This window comes from Somniosus microcephalus, chromosome 5, assembly GCF_052327205.1.
Source record: "Somniosus microcephalus isolate GS21.2 chromosome 5, FLI_Smic_1.0, whole genome shotgun sequence".
NCBI classification, from domain to species: domain Eukaryota; kingdom Metazoa; phylum Chordata; class Chondrichthyes; order Squaliformes; family Somniosidae; genus Somniosus; species Somniosus microcephalus.
The window spans coordinates 241,597,302-241,611,856 of record NC_140991.1 but is presented as its reverse complement, the minus strand read 5'-3'; the positions used below and the strand labels follow the sequence as shown (position 1 = coordinate 241,611,856).

Genomic DNA, 14,555 nt, shown 5'->3' with positions numbered 1-14,555 from the left:
CCCCAGAGTCTGAGAAGGGCCTGGGAACGCTCCATCCAACTGTCACTAATAGCGCCAGGCGGAAAGGTTGCGGGCGCCACCGAATATCCGGTCCAGGGCGCCAAAAAGGCGTTGCACACTGAAATGACGTCATGATCTGCCTGCGCCCGTGCGCAAAGAGTTAGCGCCGGCGCTAAAAGGATACTCAATATGGGAGGTGGCACTATATTCACTGCGCCCGCCCAAAAATTGGGTAACGCCCCAATTCTCGGGCTCTTTAGGCGCTAATCGCTGGCGCTACCAACCGAATTTCTAGGCCTCAATGTTTTCAAGGGGAGACTGGATAGGCACTTGAGGGAAATAAACTTGCAGGGCTACAGGGATTGAGTGGGGGAATGGGACTGACTGGATTGCTCTACAGAGAGCCGACACGGACACGATGGGCACATGGCCTCCTTCTGTGCCGTTATGACTAAGCAGCATAACTAATGTGTTCCCTCCTCCCTTTGTTTCTAATGTTGCATATGGTGTCAAACATGAGTAAGCAAACCAGGAGGAGTCTCTGAAGAGATGATAATTCTACAGAAAACATTGCATTAGAAACATTGAGACACAATGCAGCTTTCATAAGCTACAGCTACAATGTTTACTGTGCATCAAAAAACAAGTTTTTCAAACTGGTTATTCCAAAAAACATGGTGAAAGGAAAAACATCCCATGACTTTAAGCATATTTAGCTGATTACTGAAATTATCAAAGATGCTCAAGAAAAATCTTTGTAAAAGTACTACTAATGGGCATTTGAGATTTTATTTTATTCCCTGCCTTTTGGAAACTCAGTTTCTCCAGCTGCAACTTTAAAATACAGCACTGTTTACAGGTCAACAAAATGAAACAAATGTCAAAATGAATATCTAAATTAATTAGAGTTGCAAGGGCAGCAAGTGCAAGAGAGACTCAACATGTAATGCTTCTAATGCTGTTAGCAGTTCATCAGTACCGGACGTGCTGATGGAGTAGAGTTACCAAGGCTGGTTGGAGGCATTCCTGGAGGGTTGGTCATATGATGTTCTGACTGCATGCCATCTGGCCATGTGACATTGGATCATATGACATCAGATCACATGACAACAGATCATGACTTCTACAAATATTATTAGATTCACCTGTAATAACCACTGGAAATGTTATGTACGCTAAGTATGGTTATCAATCTTTAACTTAGACACTGTATTATCATTGTTATAAATCCCTGGGTTAAAGTTGCCCATGTGAAGGTACGGCAAGAACTTTTAAGGACATAATGTGACTAAGAGCAGACTTTCCATAATTCTGCACCAGTATCAACTGTTGCAGACAGTGAGGCTGCGCAGTCTCCAGGCAGAAACCCCAGGAGGAAGGGGTGGAGTCGGGTTTTTAAAAGAGCGAGGCCCGAAAGCGCGAGCAGAGCCCGCCAGTTTAAAAGAGCGAAGCCCGAGAGCGGGAGCAGAGCCCGGCAGTTTAAAAGAGCGAAGCCTGAGAAACGTGAGCGACTGGAAGAAAAGGCGGCAGGAGCTCTGAAAAGAGGGTTCAGGAGGCAAATGGCTGCTGCATCCCGTCCCGGGCTTCCAAACTCGGCCGCCGCCCTTCGTATTAGTAGCTCTGCATCCAGAACTCAAAGTGGGATTCAGTGATCGTGAAGAGAATTCAACGAAGGGGTTCGGAGTCGTAAGTCTTGCAGACATTATACATACCATGAGCTCCAACTTAAGCGCGCCAATGAAAGAGTGCACTCGAATTTGGACACAGGGACAGATTCTCCTTTGAATCCATGTAAATGGAGAATGTATGTTTATTATGTCTAGATTCATTCTAATGTATGCAAATGTCTAATTTAGGTCATTGACCCGTAATCTTCTTATACTGTCTGACGTTAAAACTATAAAGTAAGATAATTAGAATTAAGCCATTGTAGTAGTGATTTCCTTACTGGACTATAGAATACTGTCTACAACAGAGACCACATCTCACATATATCTAGAGAACCGTGAAGGGGTTACACACCTTATAAAAGTTTGAGTCCCCTGTAGTCGAGAATCTTTGTGGTTTTGCATCAGCGGCTGTTGTGAAAAGTTCCAAGAACCAGGAGGCCGAGAGCAGGCGAAGAGGGGAAACTGAGGGTGGGGAGAAGGGGAAACTATTCTCTCCATCGTTCCTCCAGAGCCCAGTCTCCATCTCTTTTCCCCAGCCCCTATTCCCCAGTCTCCTTCTACCCCAACTCTAGAGGCCTCCTCACCCCCATGGCAAATGGACTTGGTGCATGGAAGGCTGTCCGTAGTTTGTATTTTGCGAGTGTCCATGGTTTCAAGGTGCAGTTTGTAGCTACAGGAAACTTTCGATTAACCGGCCACTAAATAACCGGAACGCTCTATCCACCGGCAAAATTCAGGAGTCGGTTCAGATAACTTTTTTTTACTCATTTGTGGCTGTGCAAGCGTCTAGCTGAAGCTGTTGCTAAGCTACAGAGACGCTTGCAAGCTGTGCCGATTGTTTTGAAGCTAAGCAACAGGGTTTGTTGCTTTAGACGGAGCACTGAGCTCCGTATCTTTTAACTATAGCGCTCGGTTCTCCGGCATTGTTGATGGACCAGCACCAGCTCGGTCCCGTCCGTGCCGGATACCAGAAAGTTTCCTGTATTACAATGCAAGTTATTTGGGACTGCCAGTAAGTGTCTGTTTTTTGGGATGTCTGCTTGTACAGATTTGTACCAGCATACCCATTGGCAGCCAAGACAGCAATATTCTAAGGTTGGAATAAAGATAAGTCACTAACCTAGATAACTGGATGCCAGGCGATATTCTACTGCACATTGAATAGAAAACCTTTACATATGAAGCTTAGGGTTAACTGTAAATCATCCAGAGTGAACACACAAGTCCAATTTTCAGAGTGATGTATTCCCCCCTCCTCTCCTGGCTGCACAGATAGATTCATTGCAGAACTCCTTTGGTATGGCCAGGGAACTTCCAAGTGTTACCATCATGCTAATGTAGAGTTTAGACTCTTAATCAAGTTTTTTCTGCTTTATAAATTTCCATGTCCTACTGTAAACAAAGTGTATATTGAATCTTGTACTTTGTTATTTAAAAAGCTGCCCCCATTTGGAGTCAAATTTAGAAAATGTCCAGCTTTGTATGCTGGTAAATGGAGCTGTACATTATGCTTTGCAACATACCCATCAACGCATTCTTGATTGCAGCCTTTCATATTTTCATCAGTTTCTTTAGCAACAGCTACTTCACAAATTATTTTTTCATTGTTGAAGAGGTTTTCTTTCAGTTCTGACAAGTCTGGTTCATCAAACACCCAGTCAGTCATTTTCACACTTGTATCAACAGAGTCTTCACTTGGTTGGCAATTCTCCATTTCTTCCATTCCACAATCAGTTTGGTTATTTTGCAATTTTTTGGCTCCCTCTTCATCCTCATGCAAGACCATCTCTGTCTGGCCATGCTCCCCTTGATGACCACTGTTAAAATAAAGACCAATCAAGGATTGCTAGAACCCGTTGAAGAAATTGCAATAATAGCAACTAAGCTTATGACCATCTGGTTTGAAATTGTGACTCAGGCTCGCTCCTATTATCAATAAACATATTACATTAGTTGAGTTTATGAACAGCTAGATGAGCATCGTGCAATAAAGTATTTCTCAAAAACAAGCAGACACTTTGCATCTCGTTACATAATTCAAAAAGACAAATTATAATTTTTTTTTTTTTTTAAATTTAGCACAATATTTTCTCTCTAAAGTATGGCCATGTTCTATTGTCATTCTTTTTCTTCGAAAGCAAAAAGCACTAGCCGCTAGACCAAGTAAATTCTAGGCAGAAGGAGGTAAAAGAACAGCACAGGGAAAAAAAGATGAGATAAAAGGAAAAAATGAATCCATGGTATTAAATTCTATTCAGCAGATTAAACATCAAGGGCTAAAAATTCAGTTTGGGGCGCCAAGCTCGCCTGGGCGCCGGAATTACCGCTGCGCGCGGAGCCACTTGCGCCATCGGGATATTCAGTTTCTGCGCCCCAAATGGAAGCCGGCCGCTAAACAAGGCTTTCGGCGCCCCGCTTGGGGCGCTGAAACTGAATATCGGTGCGCAAAGTGCCGCAGCGCCACCCGCTGCGGCACGGCAGGCTGCGGTACTGCAGGCCTTCCTCCCACTGTTAAGGGGGAGGTGCCTGCAACAGCGCGATTCCCCGCTCGCGAGTGCCGGCAAATGAGCCCAGCACCAAGGAGAAGTGCCGGGCTCTCGGGAAACAGCCGGCAATGCCGCAGGGGGGGGGGGGGGGCGGGCGGTGGTGTAGGAGGCCGGGGACGGAGGTGCAGGCAGGCGGCCGCCGAAAAAGCGGCCGGCCGCACCTCCACCTTAACTCGCCCCACTACCGCCACAGGTAGGCCCCTGTGTACCGGTCGCTATTTGCGGCTGGCGCGGAAGAGGCGGCCGCGACCTAATATGGCGCTCGGGGCGGTAGAGGGGCGCTGCGCACACCGATGACGTCATCGGTGGCGGCGCAGCGCTACAGGCTAACGCCGCCATTAGCGCCCCGCTAAATATCGCGGTGGTTGTGGCCAGTGGCGCTAAAGCCTCTGAGTGGCCTCTTTGGGCGCAAACTGGTGGCGCAAGCAACTGAATTTCTAGGCCCAAGTGTTCAAGATACTGTGAATATTGATAGTGAATCAATTTCAAATGTTGCAACCCCTGCTTCTTGCCCCACATTCATATTTGTCCTGAACTGGCCCATTGGGTCAATTAGTCCAGACACAGACTAGTGTCCATCACAATAACTATTTGCAAATTTCTGTATCACACTTCCATTTGGTCACTGTCATTTCATGAATACAAAATTTCAGCAAAATCACAACTGAACAGGTAGGGAATACAACAATCAAGTAGGAACTAAAACTACCAATAATAAAGTTCAAAACAAAGTGAACAATCAGCAATAGAAGAGGCGCAAATCAAATCACTAATTTTTGGAAAATCCTTTTGGCTGCCATCTTAGGCTCTCCAATAAGTTGAGCACCTACTATTGAAAAAAAAAGTTTAACATGATAAATATAAGTTACAAAAGTTACAAGAAAAGGTACCTATACAATGTCATAACACTGCAGGAAATGTCCATTTCTATCGCAGGCCTGTGCTATTGCCAAGCCTAAAGGTCCGAGAGCCATTATCGTTAGGTCAGGAGACTCAAGCCAGCACACAACAGCTTCCAACATATACCTGCACATACCACTTGTAGAAGTTTTGAAACAAAACTAGCAATTCAGAGGATGCCAGTATTTTATAAACCCTGCCCTCATTTCCAAGTGATGGAACTATAAATCCCATCCTCCTCCCATTGGCAAATTCCTGACAGAAAATATTCAAACCATCAAAAATGAAAGAAAACATTTGACAGAAAATTATACATAATGAAATTAGTTGTGCATTTATACTCCTCCCAGTCATGTTCAGGAATACTATTCTGGTTTGGTTTTTACTTCCCAAATGCACAGATCCAGGTGTAGATGTCTGGGGCTCCTTCTTACAAAGCCCAATTAGCAATTGAACACACAGCCACGGTGGCATAGTGGTTAGCACTGTTGCATCACAGCGCCAAGGACCCGGGTTCGAATCCGGCCTCGGGTGACTGTCTGTGTGGAGTTTGCACATTCTCCCCGTGTTTGCGTGGGTTTCCTCCGGGTGCTCCTCCCACAGTCCAAAAATGTGCGGGTTAGGTTGATTGGCTATAATAAATTGACCCTTAGTGTTAGGGGGATTAAATATGTGGGGTTACAGGGATCGGGTGGGATATGTGTCGGTGCAGGCTCGATGGGCCGAAATGGCCTCTATCTGCACTGTGGGGTTTCTGTGATTCTGTGATTCTGTGAATACTCTCCACTGTACAAAAGCATTACGTAGCCTCAATCTAACTAAAGCAGGAAGAACTCAGGTGTGATTGAGAATTCAGGCAGGCCAAGCTGCAAAAAGTCCTGGTTCGGAGTGCCTCAGAGACCACCAGCTTGTTTGCCTACCAACTCATGTAGTTGTTCACGCAGCCCTAGTGCTTCCTGACTGGCCTACTCAGAGGGTTCCCAGCTTACCTGTCTATCCAGAGTACTTGCTGGCCTTTGTGCTCCCTCATCCTGTCAAACTACTACAATTCCACCGAGTCGCCCTAGACCCTAGCGCTCTCAACAGCCCCATCCCCATGAGTATACCCAGGTCCAGCCTTCCCCTCCCCCAAGTCCTAGGCTGGATCCCCTTCCCTCACAAATATTCCTCCTGGTTACAGCTTTTCTCCACCTCCAAATCTCCCTTCTTGTCCTTGCCATTAACCAACCTTGCTACAGCATCTCAGACAGCCTTTCCCACACCATCTCAGATGGCTAAAGGGATCAAGGGATATGGGGAGAAAGCAGGGACAGGGTACTGAATTTGAATGATCAGCCATGATCTCATTAAATGGCAGAACAGGCTCGAGGGCTGAATGGCCTACTCCTGCTCCTATCTTCTATGTTTCTATGTATTGCCTCCCAACTTCGTGCTAGGCAAAAAAGATGGTTAAATACAGAGTACCCCAGTAGAGGAACATACATCTGAAGGTTAGAGACATACTAAAAGGAGGTATGGTGGGGGGGGGGGGGAGGTGAGGAGGAGGAGAGAGACAAAATAAATTAGAATGGAAAAGCAGAGAGATGGGTCACAGAAGAGAATGTTGTGCATCAGCAATCCCACAGGAGACCAATTATGCAGTTACGTGGAATAATGCTCGTGTTACAAAATAAGGTATCCTCCAATTCACCATAACGATCAAGAACGCTTATAATATATACTATATTATTATGGAAGTACAGGGTACTATAACATTGGCACTTTAAAAAATATATATATTTTGGCAGGCACACTTTTATTCAATTCTGGGGTTTAAAAAGACTTCCAGATGGCACAGCTGCTTTTTATATTTGCAGGCAAAAATCAAAATCTGAACTACCAGTCTTAAATTGCATCAAAAACCTTTCTTTGCAATTCATAGTTATCTAGATAGAAAAAAAATCTACACAAAAGGAAGTACTATAGGTCACAGAGCTTAAAAAGAGAACCCACCTATCATTCCAGTCACTGTCTTGAGAAAGTCTGGCTCTTTTTGCAGTGTTTGCAGAGTCTTCCACATCAGAAGAGTACGTTCCACCTGCAGATTCGGTTAACAAACCATTCTTATGTTCTTGCAACATGGAATCATCCACCTTGCTGCTTTCATCATTTTGCACGGTTTTCTGCACAGCTTCAATATGAGCATATTTCTCCTCTTGTTCAGGTTTTTCTGAAGTTTTGCAGCTAGGTTTTAGAAAGATTTAATTTGAAGTTGGATTCATTGATGAGACATTTTTTTAGAGTCCTATATAAATCTTCAATTGCTACACTAGTTATTTTTAGAAATATAGACATCTGTGCTAGTGTTATAAAATACCGTAGTCAAAAAGTACCTTTGATATTTTAACTTACTGCCCTCATCTTTAAATATACACACTGTGGCGGTACCACTGGTTGTCCCTTACATTGAGACACATAATTCCCTTTAACTTACCTTTTGGGGCCGTTGCCCTTTTAACTTACCTGTTAGGGCCATTGCCCCTTTAAGACGCGCCCTAGCGCGCTGACGTGACGTCACGTACAACGTGATGTGCGTGCGCCGGCACAGCTCGGCCTAGCGTCTTCGGCCTCAACGGCCAGCCGACAGGAGCGACGCAATCTTCCGCTCCTGCAGCAAGCACCGGCACAGCCCGACCTCGCGACCTCGGCCTCAACGGCCAGCGACGCAACGACGCGCATCACGTGACGCCCTAAGCGCGGGAAATGCGAGCAACGTGATGACGTCACAACACAAACGCAATGACGTCATCACGCTCCCCACAGGACTGCGAACTCAGTCCTCGTGGAGTCCCCGCTGGGACAAGACCTACACCACGGTGCTCCTACAGTCAGCCATCTTACCTGCTGTAATTAGCCTGTTCCTGTAAATAAACAACTTATTTATAGTTCGTCGAAGTCAAACTCTTATTTAGTGGCGATCTACACGAACCGCTACAACACACTATATTTTATATAAATAAAATACAAACAAAATCCCTTGAGATAGTCACTTTTTGTTAATTTACACTGCTCCCTACTTAGTTTATTATGAATTTTAGTCACAGTTCTTGTTACACACAATTGCTTGGGTTGCTATGGCCAGTTTCTCTGCCTCCTTCCAAAAATTATGGGTAATCAAGAAATCAACATTACTCAATTTCATTACTTAAGCAGCACAGGTGCCACGGTTCATAATTTAAAAAAAAGGACCAGCGTTGATTCTTAGTTGGAAACCAATATGGGTGTTCCATTTGGTGCTCAAAAACAGCTGGCCAAGGTTAGCATGGCCTAACGACCATATGCAACGTTCTTGCCCGAGAATTGGTATGCAGAACTCAATTCAGTTTTCTTCTAAGCCTCCATGAACTAGTTTACTTCCACAAGACAGACCTATCAGCCAACTCACAATTAGTTTAATATTTTCTCAGAATATTGGGCCTACAGTTTTGCCTAGTTATTAGTTTTTCCACAAGTCCCATTAAACCAAGCCTTCAGACTGCAACACAATCTGCAATCAAATTAGATTGACCATTTTACACCTCTGACACTAAGCATTGCTATGGCAAGCTTAAAAATGGGCCCTGTGATTAACTTTATTGAAGTATACTTTTTTGACCTCACAAAGTAGCCAATGAATAGAGATCACAATTAAATGACCAGCCTGTAGAGTGTCCACCAGAGTGGCAGTTACCAGCAAAACGATAAGTTAAAATAATTTCAAAATTAGATCAATTCTGTGGGCATACAACAAGATGAACAAACAGCTTGCTTAAAATTTGTATAATTGCTATAGAGGAACAAGGGTGCATAATTGCTATTCAAAGTGGCTGCAAGTTTGCTAATATATAAAGGCACTGAGTGGCAACAATCTCTCAATGTAGTTTATTGAGATTTGGAAGAATTGCAGATTTGATGTATGCAACATACCAAGCACATCTACGTAAAATTCACTTTACCTTATACTTTCCCATGTATTGGAACCAACCCGCTGAACTTCTACACTTGCAATTCCATTCATGTTAGGTGCAGGTTTGAGTTCCGATATGACACTAATATCCTGGACTTTGCCAGCAAGTTTCTGAAGGTCACTTTCACTTTCTATTTGCTGTGCACTGAAGAGAGTGTCACACTTTTCATCCTTTACAATTTCCAAATCAGGCCCACTCACAGATGAAGCCTGCAGGGAGAAACTGAAGACAAAAACAATATCCTGCAGTCAGACACCAATTATACCCCAGTTTTTCCTTATACAACAGATTTGTTGAACTGTTGAGCACATTTCCAAGCTATGACCAGCAACAACAATCTGTAGCTCAAATCAGTATTTCAAACCACTAAGTGAGTTATACAAGATTTGGTGCATTATCGCTGTTGCAGGATCTTGCTCAGAGAAAAAGCAGATGGACTAGATGCTTAAAATATCAGAATCAATGTACTGTGCAGATATGAGCACATCATACAAAAGGGAGAACTGCTGAACTTTGTTTGATCCTTTGTTCATTGCAATTAAAGTCTGCAATTAAGATCTCAGATCCATACCCCAGTGAAGATTTTCATTCCTCCACCTAGAGCACCCAAAGAAATGGAGTGCATATATGGAGTTACCTCTTTATACAATAGAGAAACAATCCCCTACCCATTCTCTCACCTCCTCCCAGGCTCCCAAAATAAAAAAACGAGATGAAACAGACTTTGGTATAGCCCAGTAAGTATCCACGGCTTTCCAGAGCCTAGCCAAACTATTTCGTGAATTACAGCAGCTGAATGTTGTGGATAGGAAGCATACATTTGAATAGAAACCAATATCCTGATCAAAAAGATGGCCAAAGAATCAACTTCCTAGTAGCAGAACTTAGCCCTATTATCTGTTCTAAGCTACCAGACAGGTTTAACTTCAAAGTACTGCTCAATAATATGGATACTCATCAGCCCAGACTGGCAGTCTGGTGCATTAGCCCTGCTTTAAAGATGTGTGGTAGGTCACTTTCCATTAGAATGTCCATTTGTAAACAAATCAAAAGTCTCAATGAATTCAAATCTTCTCAAGCGCAGATATAATGGCCCAGATTTTGCGGTCAATAGCAAACTAACAGCGCTAACCGTTCATTACACTTTCTCTTGCCCAAAGATTTTCAGTAGATTACTGAAAGGCTGCATTCTGCATTAACACACTTGAAATGTCACCTTCAGATTGCCCAAACCACTTCTGCTCTTATTCAGGAATATTTTTGTTCACTTCTTTCTCTCTCCCCACCCATCCTCCTCCCACACAAGTAACGTAGACATTCTTATGTGCCTCAATGTGCAACTCTCAAAAAAAGGGACAACTTACTTTACGCTATCCTGTGTTTCAGAATTGGAGCAATGATCTTGCAAGTTTTCAGTCCTTTCCAATACAGATGGCACTTTTAGTTCTGAAGCCTCATCCGTCTTCTGGACTGCACAAACTTGTTCCTGATGATCACTTTTTAACTGCTGTGTGTTGGTGCCATATTCTTCACTTTCAAAACCTGCTCTAATTGCAGTTGAAGACTGTGGGGAGAAACTAAAAAAAAGTTACTTTTGTAGAGTTGTTAATATAGACCATGTTCCCTGAACAATTAGAGTAATCCATCCCAGATATGTACATAAGAGCCATTAAGGATAATGCACATATGAAATACAGCCAAAATGAGAGTGGCTTTAAAAAGTTACATCCACGCTTGCATTTAAAAGTATCCACATTCCACTGATCATAATATTGCACCACCACCCCACCCAATAGGTAGCTTGTTTAAATTATCTCCATAATGCTACCCAAACAGCAGCTGACTGCTTGATTGTAAATTGGATATTTTAGTGTCAAGAAATCTAGTTTTGTTACAATACCAACAAGACCGTAGGAAGTTTCTGAAAAAAGTTTGTAGATTGATATTTGAATGCACACTAGAAACTGAATCCATACTAGATGTTTGCATTCTCCTGGGTCCATGTTGAGCACCTATGAAATGCTAATATATGGATAAACCTAATAAATTGAAGATGACATACATCAGAGTGTGATTGGGGAACGAAGAAGTAGGATTTCACCTCCCTGTGCATGGGGGTTGGGATAGGATCAGGCTCAGTTGTGATGCCTTCCATGATCAAACAGCATGATATATTAAAAAACACACACACCTTGTAGTTCCGAAAGGGCAGTTCCGAAAGGATATCATAACCCGGTCAGGAAATTTAAAAAAAAACAATGCTTTTCAAGTGAAAAGCCTAATTTCCCATTCATTCCTTGAGCGAGTAAGCAAAACAAAGCTAAGTCTAGGTTCACTAAATCAAAGTAGCACTTCCAGCTTGTATGAAGTATCTAGACCACTGCAGGGCCAACTTTTAAAGCTACCTTTATGACACAGGTGGCACACTAATGGATTCACTTAGCTCTCCCACTCAGTCATACTCTTGCGCAAAAGTGAGCAAAGGACCAAAATCATTCCAGCCCACATATACATTTCCTAGGAATGGTCTCAGTACACCATCGATAACCACTAGCAACTTGTGTATGGCCCCAGATGAAAGGATACATTTGACTGGCCAGATCCAGACTCAACATTCTGATCAAGATAGCCATATGCAAGTTTCTTGGAAGTATTGAGCTCTACTTTCTTCTCCCCATCCCAGCCCCCTCCTGCTTCAAAATTCCAGTCCCCCCCCCCACCCCAACCATGTCTGAGAGGTGGCGACTCATGTTAGGGCACAGTTAACAGATATTGGCAGCCTGGAGAGGAGGGACTTTTAGAATCTAGATTCAAATCTAGTCTAGTTGGGATTGTGTCCTCTCTGCCAACTACAAGACTCCAATACCAAGAATTAGTTACAGTGGACACCACAACTAATTTGACAAAGCCAGGAAGTCATAAGAATTCCTGGTACAGGAAAGAATACATCAATGTTCCCTGTAATTTTGTTTGGTGGCATGTGGCCCCTGTAAAGGACTGCACAGGCCATTCAAAATACCGCACATGCATGTTTTTTTCCTCACTGAAAAGCCAGCAAGCCTAAGTAGTGCAATAGTGTAGTCATATCCCAGATTCAGCTATACGGCAATGCAAGATTCAGTTACCACTTTCCGATAACATGCCCAAGAGTTAAATATTCAAGGTTGCAATATAAAGGGATTGAAATAACTGATAAGATATTATTGTGGTTTATAATGGAGAGCTATAACTGTGAAGCTGATGAAAGTGTGAAATCAGCAGAACTGAAAAAAAAAAAGGAATTTACCTCTTTGTTGGAACAGCACCATTATTACAAACATCTGTATTTTCAGTTTTGTTTTGCAGATCTGTAGGATCGTCACTGCGAACAGACTTCTGTGGAGATGTTGGCTGCTCTTCAACAACACATGCATTGCATAGGTTGATTGTCGTAGAACTTAATAAAGCTTCCTGTTCACTTTGTTGTACAGGTTCCTGCTTACTATGGTGGAATGTACATGGGAAACATGACGCATTCCCCATTTAAATTTTTTGTAGGACACTAATCCATGTTAAGATCTCTGTACAATGTTGGATATAGCCACCATGTAACCTTTATGGACAGTTGCCTTGTCAGTACTGCCAAATGCGTTTTAATGCAACTTTAAAGGAGTGCAAGACATACAGGTGCTTGAACTAGGTGTTCACTCCTGTAAAGATTTTAGGTATTCACCAATTTTATCAATGCATTTCCATAGACCTACAACAGAAAAGTATTGAGTTAATAAACCAGAATTGGCATATTGCATTTTCTTCCTTCCTATTTGAACAGGAATTATCAATTTATAATTTGCTGAGATTCTGGAGACGTTCGAGGGGTTGAGTTCTACACATATATATTCAAAACATGTACAAAGCACTGCTCAAAGCATTAATGCAAATTTTAACAACTTAAACACAAGAATGGTGGTTCAGAGGGCCAATCCCAAGTTTACTTTTTTAGTTGGATTATGTAGTGATTGCTTTTATGCGACAGATAGTGTCCATCCTTAATGGCAACTATAACATTGCACATTGCCCAGTTTATACTGTCCTTTTGGCACTGGGTCATCGTTGAACAGAATGCCATATTGATCTATAAAGTATAATACAAAAGCAGCTCAAGTGATGTAGTACAGGAATTGGAGGTCTTGCAGGAACTGATTCAAGATGCTAGTTACTGTGCTACCATAGTGCAAACTGAGGCTCAAGTGATTATTGTGCAGGCAATTAAGTGTTTTTTTCATGGATCATGTCTCCATTAGCTGGAGGAGGTTTAATAATATGCTATGGACAGTGTGGTCTAAATTTAAAAAAAAGGAAAACCAGAAGGAATAAATTGCTCTTCAATTAGGATGGCAGACCACAGGGGAGGCAAGATTGAGAGACAAGGATTGATTCTCCACAGGACTACAGAAACCAGCAAAGCATCCATACAGCAGGCACAGTGCTTGCTGGTTTTTAGAAGGGCCAATGCCCCAAGATTAGCCCTCAATATTTATTCATAAGCTCCCGCTTCATACTGATTGTGCTGGAAGATTTCAACGGGTAGGGAGCAGAACGAAAATTTTAAAAGGATGCAGCCACTTAAAAGACATATAGGGACCAAAATAAAGAGGCGGTAAATGTTTTCTCAGCAGAGGTCAACCTTTCCAAGCGCTATTCAAAAAACATCTCCCCCCTACTCTGTTCAATGACTGGCATAGTGAAAGTGCTGCTAGATGAGGAGGGTTACCTCATTTGACAATGAAGGTCATCCTCCCCTGAAAACAACAGTGCAGCATGCCTGGAAGGAGGTGGCAGAAAGAGAGAGTTGAAGGACAGGTGACCTTGACTGACTGGCAGTGCCCATGGAGAGGCTGGCTACAGCTGTTCTTGCATCAGATAGCACAGATTTGTAACTGGGCCCTGTGTTAACCTGACACCTGCAAAGCAAGTTATTCACAGTCATTGCCAGGAAATTGCACTAGGGCCTACAAATGTGGTTGGTAACATAATGCCAGGTGTGGTCTTTGGTGCCTGATCTCCCCAGCATGCCTTTCACCTCATCACTTCAACCATGAAATATTGTATTTGCGGCACATCCAAACCTTGCCTCTCTTTCCCCTGCTAAATTATTAGGTTCATCTTTACTTGATGGCCACCATGGGATTCTCCAACTTGCAACTAGTTCCCTGACCTTGGCTCCCGGCCCAACAACGCCTCGATTTTAAAGTTATCATCCTGGTTTTCAAATCCCATCATGGCCTCGCATCGCCCTATCTCTGAAACCTAATCCAGCCCTACAACCCTCCGAGATCGCTGCGCTCCTCCAATTCTGGCCTTTTGCGCATCCCCAAATTTCATCGCTGCACCATTGACGGCCATGCCTTCAGCTGCCTAGGCCCCCAAGCTCTAATTCCCTCCCTTAAACCTTTCTCTCCTTTAAGACGCTC

The 14,555-nt window shown here is 43.2% G+C and overlaps 1 protein-coding gene across 5 annotated transcripts in view; it reads right to left on the bottom strand.

Moving 5' to 3' along the window:
• Positions 1 to 14,555, bottom strand: part of LOC147117625 (uncharacterized) — a 58,998-nt gene that overhangs the window by 28,320 nt on the left and 16,123 nt on the right. For all 5 annotated transcript variants that reach the window (XM_085988763.1, XM_085988759.1, XM_085988761.1 and 2 more), the window contains exons 2-6: positions 12,389 to 12,841; positions 10,467 to 10,679; positions 9,091 to 9,324; positions 7,109 to 7,339; positions 3,194 to 3,487 (exon numbers count right to left, since the gene is read on the bottom strand). In XM_085988763.1, coding sequence (XP_085844889.1) covers positions 3,194 to 3,487; positions 7,109 to 7,339; positions 9,091 to 9,324; positions 10,467 to 10,679; positions 12,389 to 12,624 — 1,208 coding nt within the window. In that variant the 5' untranslated portion in view covers positions 12,625 to 12,841. The remainder of the gene's footprint in view (positions 1 to 3,193; positions 3,488 to 7,108; positions 7,340 to 9,090; positions 9,325 to 10,466; positions 10,680 to 12,388; positions 12,842 to 14,555) is intronic.